The following is a 12,005-nucleotide window of genomic DNA, read 5'->3' on the forward strand; positions in this document are numbered from 1 at the left end:
AAGTAAAAGCGAGTTGATTGAGAAGTTAGGTTTCCATACTTCCAACTTGTCCTGGTGTGGGTACCCTTTAGGTTTTATTAGGTTAGTATATGGGTAACTCTCAAATGAATAGTCTGTCTTTTACCATTCAATCAAAATGTCCATTTTGGTGATCTAATGCATTACAATCAACACTGTCGTACAAGTTTTGTCCCACATGGTTGCTACATCCCACGTTGATAAAAGTGGAGTTGGCGGGGTCTCATCACTGCTGATAAATTTGTTGATATCAGTGACACAAAAAGGTGGACACTAACATATCTATCACGGGAAGGGAAAGCCTCTTAAGATGCAGAGGGTTTTGAGTTACAGAGAAGTCCATGGAAGGACTCTTCTTGAATTCAATGCAATTTATTTCAGACCCATGAAAAGGAGTCATAATTTTCGCTTTAAAGTAATTAGCTAGACTGAGAGGGTCCGAAGTAGCAAATGTAACAATTCAGGGTCTTCTTCCCATGATCCTCCATTCCCCATCCACAAAATAGGGTATTCTTATCCATATCACTTATCCGGAACACTATCATTTCCCCTCCATGTTCTGTCCTTTTTAAAGGTGACCTATTGTCATTGACCAAACTGTGTCAATGAATACACTAACATATACACGACATGGATACCCATTTCTTGTTCCTAGGTCAGCAGCCTGTTTAACCTACCAGCAATTCATGCAGAATTGCAAAAATGCAAACAAGAAGAAAGCAGTGCATCTTAATCTGAATAATTTCTGATTGCAGAGCCTCCAGGTACCAGGAAATAATTTGTTCCTAAAAATGAAGTAAAGAAGCACAGGAGGAAGCAGAAAAGGAAGTGTAGAATTCTGAAAATAGAAATTAAGGATTAATGGAATAAGCTTTAAACTATGATATCTGCTGGATATTTATATTTACAACTACCATTTATGTAAAGAAATTTACATATTAAAGGTTTTGGCACACCATGTCGTGTTTCCATGTCTTTATAACATTCTTGGGCATCTATGACAAACATTTTCCAAACTTCACAGTCTAGGGTCTAGCTTTGATTCTCCTCACTGAAAGAGGAGAAAAGCAATGACTGTTATCATTGCTTTCAATGGGAGAAGATAAAAAATCAATTCTGAAAGCTGTTTAAATTTTAAGCTCAAGTTTACAAGGGCACATCTTTTCTCAGATACAAGATCTAGGAACACAGTCTTCTGCCTGGAGAAAAACAAAAAATCCTTTGTGTGGAGGTCAGTTATCTCAATATTGGCATCTAGTGCCACTTTTGATGACTTGGAGTATTTTAACCAATTCTCAGATGTGTCTTCCAAAAGACACTTATCTTCTGTAGAATTTATGACATTCCCACCAGGCCACATGGGTATTTCAAATACCCTATGGTGTCTAAAGCAACCTTACAATCTTCTGCTTAGACACTTAAACCTACCCTTCTTACCTGGTAGTTTGTTTATGCATCATAGACAGCTCTCATTTACTCTGTCAGGATAGTAAGGACCTGTTTAATTTGAGTGGTGTAATCAGACCTTAGCATGCAGAGGTATAGAAGGTATTATTAAAGGTGAAGAATAAAAGTGTTCAAGTAGCAGTCACTGCACTAGTCTCTAAATGTCCTAATTCTATTGTCATAATAATCATAAATAATTTCTATAATTTAGAACAAATTAGTCATGAGCTCTGTAGCAGATGATAGATACAATACTTCCTAGACAGTGCATAGAGCATTACTTCTTGACAGAAGAAGCATTACTAATTTCCAGGCAGAAGAAGCATTACTAATTTCCAGGGACAATAACCTTGATCATCTTTGGTGTTTTTACTCATGATAATTTAACTATTGCTAATATTTTACTTGATCTTTCCAAGCAACCTTCTTGGCTTTTGTGATCCCAATTTTATTTAAAATGCCTAGAATGCTCATGAATCTTGTGGTGCCGTCACTTGACCATAAGTGAAAACCTACTGCAAAAGTGATTTTACAGCATTCCAACACATTGTGCACCCTTCAGTTCTAAGTCCTGCTAGGCTTGCCAAAAAGAAGGGATAGTGATGACATTGGTCACATCCCAGGGGAAAGAAGTACCGTTTGTTTTGGACACAAAACTCCATGGCTCACAAGCACATGCTGACACCAGCCAACAGCAGTTCAGAAGACATTTTCAGTTTGAGGAAGTAAGAGGGATCACGATAATGCAACACAGTAGAATTTCTTCAGTAACAGAAAGTATTAGAACCCACCTTTCACTTTGAACAAAATTCCAGAATCAGATTTTAAATAAAAGGTTAGGAATAATTTCTTAGCAATTTTCCCATTCAAAAATCATATTTAGTATGTACGTTAAACTTCAGCTGTAGAAGATCACATCAGAACAGTCGGAAACTACCAACAATGAAATTGGTTACAATATCTAATTCACTGTTACATAAAATGCATTTACGGTATAATAGCTAAGGAATGCATGTAATTTAAAGAGCCCCCCTATAGCAATCACTGAGACTGAGCATATGAAGTATCATAAGTCTCAAATCTGTTGCATTTACTGTAGATGGCAAGAGCTTTTTTTGTCCATTGAGAGCCCCCAGCTTAGCAAGAAAGTCAGACTGTCACATTATTATATTAAATTAAACCATCAACGCCAATCAGAAGAAGTATTCCTTTTGATTTTCATTGGCTGTGTTTTGCATGCTGAGCTCACTTTTCAGTGCAGATTCAGCACTGTCTTCATTTTCAGATCCTTTTGCCTCATTTTTTGAGTATATGCCTTTTTTTTTATAAACTTGTACGGCTACGGCAGTGATGCAAAGTAGGATGAATATCAGGACTGCTATCACACCTAGGAGAAGAAAACAGAAAAAAGTCAGAAGAAAGGATAGACAAGTAACTCATGTGACAGAGAGTAGAACAAAGAAGAAATGACTCCATCACATAATGGAGGGAGTTACAGGGAAGCCCGAGAAATAAGAAGCCATAGCTGCTTTCAAATCAGAAGAAGCATTGTAGTATAAGCTTCATGGTGATTGTTCTGAAATTTTGCACACTAGTAATAAAAAAAATTAAAAATTATTCCATAGAATAGTATCATTTTTGAAAGTTTTGAATGAAAGACCAGTAGGGGCCTTAGGGTACTGTAGATGCAAGGGTGTCTTTTCCTCCTGCACCATCAGCCCCAAGCTCTCTGCCAGGCTTGGAACTCAAGCCACTGAAGATCTGAGGCGTTGTTCTTCAGGGACTTTCCTGCTAGACAATGGAAGGGCACAAAGGGGACTACTATGACTTTCTGGTTTTCCCGAACTCCTATGAATACTGGGCAAAGTACTTTCCCTTTTCTCAGTCACTCATGTAGTTGAGGACCCCTTCTCATGCCACATGCCACCATCAAGGAAGAGGACACATGTCCCATCATCAGCTTTCACCTTCCTATCAGCTCTCCTATCACTGCTCCAGGTCTGGGGAAGGAGTCTGGAGAGCAAAAGCAGAGCAGAACAGCTGAGGACAAAAGTATTAATCTGGAATTCCAAACCAAGTCCTCTACCAGCTCTCCCTGTGTACACCACAAAGTCCAACCCTCAGACCCTTTGCAGTCCCATTCACAGAATTAGTCCCATTCATATCCAATACTCCATACAAATTACTTCAAACCACAGATCATAGAATCACAGATGACTGGTTCTGACTAAACAATGCTGTTAATGAGGAGAATTTATAAAAGAAAATGTAAAACGGTTCATCATAGGGACTTCAGTGGAAACTGACCAGTGTGTATATAGCCACCTGTTGTCAGGTCAAATGGGACAGAAATTCTAATGTTTATTCTGTCTCATCAAAGAAAATCCCAACTCTGTTTCGCTGCCTTTGGTACATAATAATGGGTTGAAGAGGTTTTCATGATCTACATTAGCTAGGGCTCACATTTCTGTAACTGCATCATTTTAATGAATAGACAATGGTTAAAATACTAAAATACTAAAATACTAAAGTCAAGGCTTACTTCATGTTCAGAGTGAAATAATATAGGTTTGACTTCTTGCCTTGCCTTGCCTTGCCTTCCCATTTGTGGCAATTATTCTGACATCACAGGTGTGTTTTTGCTTTACTTGGCTACGTGGCCTTGTGTTATAAGTAAAGGTCCCTGCCTGCACAGGTGGTAGTGAGCAAACTTCCTTTTCCAACAGCTTTAACAGCCCTATGTGATAGGGTAACATCATCATCAATACAGCCACCTGCATTATGGTGTTCTAGCTGATCAGTTCAAAAGAAAAGGGGCAGGAGCATAAGCTTTATGTAGAGGACTCATCAGGTACCATATGTGCCACATAACTAACACATAAGAGACTAAATGGAATGGGCACTTAGTTTTAAAGGCAACTAATTAAGATTTATAGAACTGTTACCCGGGCATGCTGCTCCTAGCGCAGCAGATCAGGAACAGTAAGGAAAGAGATACTTCCCACAGAGATAAGCATGACCTTATAGACTTCCAGCTCATCTCCTGTCTTCCTCATTCATCCTCTCATGATGGTCTCTGGCCCTCTAGTTCATGAGTCAGAGGCTGGGCAGGAAAGGAATTTGAGGAGAAATGAAACAGAGGGGAAGCAGAAAGTGCTTGTCGAAGACTAGGTTGTGTGGAGGAAAAAAGCACTAAACAGTATGGGAAACAGTTGTAATGCAGTGGCTCAGCTGTACTAGATGAAGGAATAATCTGCTGCATAACTTGGCCACTAATGCAAGAAAAATAAAAATACATAGTCCCTTAGAGGTGTAAATAAAAACAGACCATACAGAATTGTAACTTTTTCATTCTCAAATATATGTCGTGGTTTAGCCTCAGATGGCAACAAAGAACCACATGCCGCTCGCACGTGCCTTCCTAATACAGGAAGGATCGTAAGAAAAGGCAAGACTCTTGGGTTGGGACAAAGGCAGTTTAACAGAACAGCAAAGGGAACATGCAAACAACAACAACAACACGGACAGGGGAATATACAAACGCGATTACGGAACCGCCGCTCCCCGCCGCTCGCCGACCGGCCGGACCCCGGACGCCCCAGCCCGCTTTTAAGCAGCAACTTCCTGCCCCCTCCCCCGGCAGCTCAGGGTGGGCATGGCTCACATGGCATGGAATACCAGGAAAAGTTAACCCTAACCCCACCGGAACCAGGACATTATCCATCCCTTATTCCATACCATCTATGCCATGCCCAGCAGGTTCCAATGAATTGCCACCACTTTCCCCTGTTATATATATATATATATATACACACACATATAATGCCCTTAGTTTATGGGTCATCCCTCCAAAGTGTCCGTTGAGTTCTTTTAATCCACGGCTTTGGGCTCCATTTGTTAGAACAGTCTCTCAGGGCAGGTGAGATGCTGGGTGGTGCTGGTCTGTTGCATGCTGTATTTTTCTGAGCTTGTGACTGGTGCACCTGGTGTGGCTCATGCACGCAGTCCGTGGGCTGAAGATGTAGATCTTGAGGAAACTGCTGGGCGCCAGCTGCTGAGATCAGTTCTTATCCCATCATCCCTGTGCCTTACTTGTAGTACAACTGATATCAATTATAGCAATGAGGACATACAGTGACAGTGTTACTTATCAATTAACAGCACACAATCTGATTCATTGGCTATTCTCGCCCAAAATCAGATCCCCATGAGGTACACATCGGACTTCCCCATCCTGCCGCATCACCCACCAAGTGCACCCAGGTCCTTGGGCAAAAGCGATCCCACGGATGGGTTTGCCTTTGCCTGAGGCAGGACTAACCCAGACTGTCTTCCCTAGCATATTCTTCATATGCACTACGGGGACTTTATCCCCTTCTACGGTACGTGGAAGTTTTGATTGGGCAGGGCCAGCCCGATTGTTAGATCCCCTGGTGTTAACTAGCCAGGTAGCTTTTGCTAAATGTGTATCCCAGTGTTTGAAAGTCCCACCACCCATTGCTCTCAGTGTAGTTTTTAACAGTCCATTGTATCGTTCTATCTTCCCAGAGGCTGGTGCGTGATAGGGGATGTGATACACCCACTCGATACCATGCTCTTTGGCCCAGGTGTCTATGAGGCTGTTTCGGAAATGAGTCCCGTTGTCCGACTCAATTCTCTCTGGGGTACCATGTCGCCACAGGACTTGCTTTTCAAGGCCCAGGATAGTGTTCCGGGCAGTGGCATGGGGCACAGGGTATGTTTCCAGCCATCCAGTGGTTGCTTCCACCATTGTGAGCACATAGCGCTTGCCTTGACGGGTTTGTGGCAGTGTGATATAATCAATCTGCCAGGCCTCCCCATATTTGTATTTCAGCCATCGCCCTCCATACCAAAGAGGCTTCAAACGCTTGGCTTGTTTGATCGCAGCGCATGTCTCACATTCATGGATGACCTGTGCAATAGTGTCCATGGTCAAGTCCACCCCTCGGTCACGAGCCCATCTATATGTCGCATCTCTCCCTTGATGGCCTGAGGAGTCATGGGCCCACCGAGCTATGAATAGTTCACCCTTACGTTGCCAGTCCAGATCCACTTGAGCCACTTCAATCCTAGCGGCCCGATCCACCTGCTGGTTGTTCTGATGTTCCTCCGTGGCCCGATTCTTCGGTACGTGGGCATCTACATGGCGTACTTTCACAACCAGATTCTCTATCCGGGCAGCAATATCTTTCCACAGTTCAGCAGCCCAGATGGGTTTGCCTCTGCGCTGCCAGTTGCCCTGCTTCCACTGCTGTAACCACCCCCACAGAGCATTTGCCACCATCCATGAGTCAGTGTAGAGATAAAGTACTGGCCATTTTTCTCGCTCAGCAATGTCCAAAGCCAGCTGAATAGCCTTCACCTCTGCAAACTGTCTCGATTCACCTTGTCTTTCACTGGCTTCTGCAGCTTGTCGTGTAGGACTCCACACAGCAGCCTTCCACTTTCGATGCTTTCCCACAATCCAGCAGGACCCATCCGTGAACAGGGCATATTTCTTCTCATTTTCTGGCAGTTTATTATATGGTGGGGCCTCTTCTGCACGCGTCACCTCCTCCTCTGGTGACATTCCGAAATCCTTGCCTTCTGGCCAGTCCATGATCACTTCCAGAATTCCTGGGCGACTGGGGTTTCCCATTCGAGTTCGCTGCGTGATCAGTGCAATCCACTTACTCCATGTAGCATCGGTTGCATGATGTGTGGTGGGGACCCTTTCTTTGAACATCCAACCGAGCACCGGCAATCGAGGTGCTAAGAGGAGCTGTGCTTCTGTGCCAACTACTTCCGAAGCAGCTCGAACCCCTTCATATGCTGCCAATATCTCTTTTTCTGTTGGAGTGTAGCGGGCTTCGGATCCTCTGTATCCACGACTCCAAAACCCTAGGGGTCGACCTCGAGTCTCCCCTGGTGCTTTCTGCCAGAGGCTCCAGGTAGGGCCGTTCTCCCCGGCTGCGGTGTAGAGCACATTTTTAACATCTTGTCCTGCCCGGACTGGCCCCAGGGCCACTGCATGGACTATTTCCTGTTTGATTTGTTCAAAAGCTTGTCGTTGCTCAGGACCCCATTTAAAATCATTCTTCTTCCGGGTTACTTGATACAGAGGGCTTACAATTTGACTGTAATCTGGGATATGCATTCTCCAAAAACCCACAATACCTAAGAAAGCCTGTGTTTCCTTTTTACTAGTTGGTGGAGACATAGCTGCTATTTTGTTGATCACATCCATTGGAATCTGACGGCGTCCATCTTGCCATTTTATTCCTAAAAACTGGATCTCCTGCGCAGGTCCCTTGACCTTACTTCGCTTTATAGCAAAACCAGCGTTCAGAAGGATTTGGACTATTTTACTCCCTTTCTCAAAAACTTCTTCTGCTGTGTTTCCCCATACAATGATGTCATCAATGTACTGCAGATGTTCTGGAGCTTCACCCTGTTCCAGTGCAGTCTGGATCAGTCCATGGCAAATGGTGGGGCTGTGTTTCCACCCCTGGGGCAGTCGATTCCAGGTGTATTGGACGCCCCTCCAAGTGAAAGCAAACTGTGGCCTGCACTCTGCTGCCAAAGGGATTGAGAAGAATGCATTCGCTATATCAATCGTGGCATACCACTTGGCTGCCTTGGACTCCAGTTCGTACTGGAGTTCTAGCATGTCCGGCACGGCAGCACTCAGCGGTGGCGTGACTTCATTCAGACCACGATACTCTCCATTAGATTTTCGCACCGGCCATATGGGACTGTTAAAGGGTGAGCGAGTCTTGCTGATCACTCCTTGAACCTCTAGTTGACGAATCAGCTCATGGATGGGAATCAGAGAGTCTCGGTTAGTGCGATACTGCCGCCGATGCACCGTTGTGGTAGCAATCGGCACCTGTTGTTCTTTGACCCTCAACAACCCCACAACAGAAGAATCCTCCCAGAGACCAGGCAAGGCAGACAACTGTTTAACTTCCTCTGTCTCCAAAGCAGCTATGCCAAAGGCCCAGCGGTACCCTTTTGGGTCCTTAAAATACCCTCTCCTGAGGTAATCTATACCAAGGATGCATGGAGCCTCTGGGCCAGTCACAATGGGATGCTTTTGCCACTCATTCCCAGTTAGGCTCACTTCTGCCTCCAGTACAGTCAACTCTTGGGATCCCCCTGTCACCCCAGAAATACAAATGGGTTCTGCCCCTCTATAGCTTGATGGTATTAAAGTACACTGCGCACCCGTGTCCACTAGAGCCTTATACTCCTGTGGGTCTGATGTGCCAGGCCATCGAATCCACACCGTCCAATAAACCCGGTTGTCCCTTTCCTCCACCTGGCCGGAGGCAGGGCCCCCCTAATACTCGTCATAGTATCCATTACTCACTTCTTGCAGAAATGACTTGGAAGTTCCTTCAAGAGGATCAGAAGCAAGATCAGGCCTTCTGCTTTGTCTGGGGAACGGCCCACTGGAAACTGGGGCGGCACTTTTCCTGGAGGGATCCCCTTTTGTGGTTGCCCTTCCTTGCAACTCCTGTACCCGTGTCCGCAGGATCGAAATAGGTCGTCCATCCCACTTCCTCATGTCCTCTCCGTGGTCCCGCAGGTAGAACCACAGGGTGCCTCGTGGTGTGTACCCTCTGTACTCTCTCTCTTGAGTGGGGAAATGCCTGCTTCTAATAGCTGAGATGCTGGCCCGTGCAGGTGGGGAGTAGAACATATTCTCTTCAAGTTGCTGGACCTTCCGCGACAGTTTCTCCACAGCTGAGACAAGGGGGGAAGAGAGACTTTCTTCATATCGCCGGAGCCGGCCAGCTACCTCATCCACCGTTGGTCCCTCTTCACCTTTCCATTCCATTACTGCCAGGGAGTTGGCATATGACGATGGTGCGCTCCGTACAAACTTCCGCCACATGGGCCTTGTGCATCGCACCTCATCAGGGTCTGTGGGTAAGTCGGCATTGTCCAAGTCATAATAAATCATCTCCCGCATGGCTAATTCTCTCAGGTACTGGATACCTCTTTCCATGGTAGTCCACTTGCTTGGCTGACATACAACATCCTCACTGAAGGGGTACCTCTCCCTCACGCCTAACAGGAGTCGTTTCCAGAGGCTGAGGGCTTGGGTCTTCTTCCCAATTGCCTTGTCAATGCCGCCTTCCCTAGACAGGGATCCCAGCTGCCTGGCCTCCCTACCCTCTAATTCCAGGCTACTGGCCCCATTATCCCAGCACCGGAGCAGCCAGGTGACAATGTGCTCGCCTGAAAGTCGGCTGAAATCTTTTCGCATATCCCGCAGCTCACTCAAGGATAGGGATCGAGTGATTATCTCTGGTTCTGCCTCTTCCTCCTGCTCTCGTGATGGCCCTGGTTCATCATCATCTCTTACTAAGCGAACTGATTTCTTTGTGTACTTCTTCTTCTGTATGGGGGCAACTGATACCGGCACGGGTTGGTTCTCTGGTTCAGTGGCAGTGGCTACCACGGGGGTTGCAGTAGCCGCAGTGTCTGCCGCAGGGGCCGCCGCAGGGGCTGCAGCAGCCGCAGGGGCCGCCGGTCTGGTTTCCATCTCTTCCCCTTGAGGGTGCTGCATAATTCTGAGCAGTGCCTGGTAGATACTGGCCAGGGCCCAGCACAGCGCGGTGAGTTGTGCCTCTCTAGAATAGCCACAACATTTTCCCTTCAAATATTCTACCACTTTATCAGGGTCCTGTAATTGTTCAGGGGTGAAGTCCCAGACCATTGGAGGCGAGTAGTTCTCTAGGTACCTGCCCATGCTCTCCCACATGCCATGCCACCCCTGACTATCCAGCCTCAGAGCAGATCTCCGGGTGGTAGTCTTAAATAGTCGCTTAACCCTAAACAAGACCTGGAACGTATTCAGGAGACATAGCACTAGGAACACACTAGTTTGAGTATCCCAAGGATATTGAAGATTCTCAAAAGCTGTCATACCTGACCCGAAGGAGAAAAGGGAGGCAAAAGGGCTGGGGAAATTATTAACAAATTCTGAGAGACGGTGTCCAATGTACGGACAGGACAACAAAACCACATAAACACCCCAAAATAACCGTCTGAACAGTGATGTTATCATATCATAAACAGATATCGCACAGGACAGCAGAATGATAATTCTCATCCCTCTTCCAGACATGGTAAACAGCATCGCAGGGAGTACATAAGCCATATAGGAATTTATGTAACACAGCCATGAGAACAAACCAAGCAACATGATGACCAGTGACTACTTACCTAATAAAATAAATGCATACAAGAAGAAAAAAAAACCAAAACCATTTTTTCCACGTCCTAGTTGGATTCTGTCGTTATCTCAACCCTTCAAGCCCCACGTTGGGCGCCAAAAAGGACTGTCGTGGTTTAGCCTCAGATGGCAACAAAGAACCACGTGCCGCTCGCACGTGCCTTCCTAATACAGGAAGGATCGTAAGAAAAGGCAAGACTCTTGGGTTGGGACAAAGGCAGTTTAACAGAACAGCAAAGGGAACATGCAAACAACAACAACAACACGGACAGGGGAATATACAAACGCGATTACGGAACCGCCGCTCCCCGCCGCTCGCCGACCTGCCGGACCCCGGACGCCCCAGCCCGCTTTTAAGCAGCAATTTCCTGCCCCCTCCCCCGGCAGCTCAGGGTGGGCGTGGCTCACATGGCATGGAATACCAGGAAAAGTTAACCCTAACCCCACCGGAACCAGGACAGAGGGGAAGCAGAAAGTGCTTGTCGAAGACTAGGTTGTGTGGAGGAAAAAAGCACTAAACAGTATGGGAAACAGTTGTAATGCAGTGGCTCAGCTGTACTAGATGAAGGAATAATCTGCTGCATAACTTGGCCACTACTGCAAGAAAAATAAAAATACATAGTCCCTTAGAGGTGTAAATAAAAACAGACCATACAGAATTGTAACTTTTTCATTCTCAAATATAAGCAGCCATTCTTAATGGTAGCAATATACACTTTTCTGTGTGGTATCTTCTTCTCTGGAATAGATTCTATAACTGGAGTAAATCTTGTTCTTATTTAGATTAAACAGAACAGTCATTCCTTTGTTTCATAGTCACAGTACCTGCCTCCTGTAAGGGCTTGTCTACAAACTTGCCTTGTCTGAGGTAGATGAATTGGTACAATTCCCAATTATACTCATTTAAGGGTACTTACATTAAACTTTTACTGAGTGTTGTACAGCTTGCTTTATTTTGAGTTTTAAACAACCATAGTTAAGCACTAGAAAATTGTGAATGCATATTCTCAAATGTTTTTAATAACAGAATTGTGAGATTATTATTATCTTAAAAATTCTGTTACTATTGGAGCTTGAAGTTCAAAAATTATTTTGTTGTTAGTATACCTAAAAATCCCCACCCACACCAAATTACCTAGTACACAAAATGATCTCTATGTACAGATACTTATGTAAAATAATATTCATCTTTTGAACAACAAAGTAATTTTGGACAAAATTAGACATGCAGAAGAATTCATAAACCACATTTTTAAATTCTGACCTCACCGAATTCAGTGGTAAAATTCTCAAA

At 44.9% G+C, this 12,005-nt stretch overlaps 1 protein-coding gene across 3 annotated transcripts in view; it reads right to left on the minus strand.

Moving 5' to 3' along the window:
• Positions 1-2,518: 2,518 nt before the first annotated feature.
• Positions 2,519-12,005, minus strand: part of CNTNAP4 (contactin associated protein family member 4) — a 249,043-nt gene continuing 239,556 nt past the window's right edge. For all 3 annotated transcript variants that reach the window (XM_074570147.1, XM_074570146.1, XM_074570145.1), the window contains one exon: positions 2,519-2,851. In XM_074570147.1, coding sequence (XP_074426248.1) covers positions 2,658-2,851 — 194 coding nt within the window. In that variant the 3' untranslated portion in view covers positions 2,519-2,657. The remainder of the gene's footprint in view (positions 2,852-12,005) is intronic.

The sequence above is a fragment of the Larus michahellis genome, chromosome Z (genome assembly GCF_964199755.1).
Source record: "Larus michahellis chromosome Z, bLarMic1.1, whole genome shotgun sequence".
Classification (NCBI taxonomy): Eukaryota; Metazoa; Chordata; class Aves; order Charadriiformes; family Laridae; genus Larus; species Larus michahellis.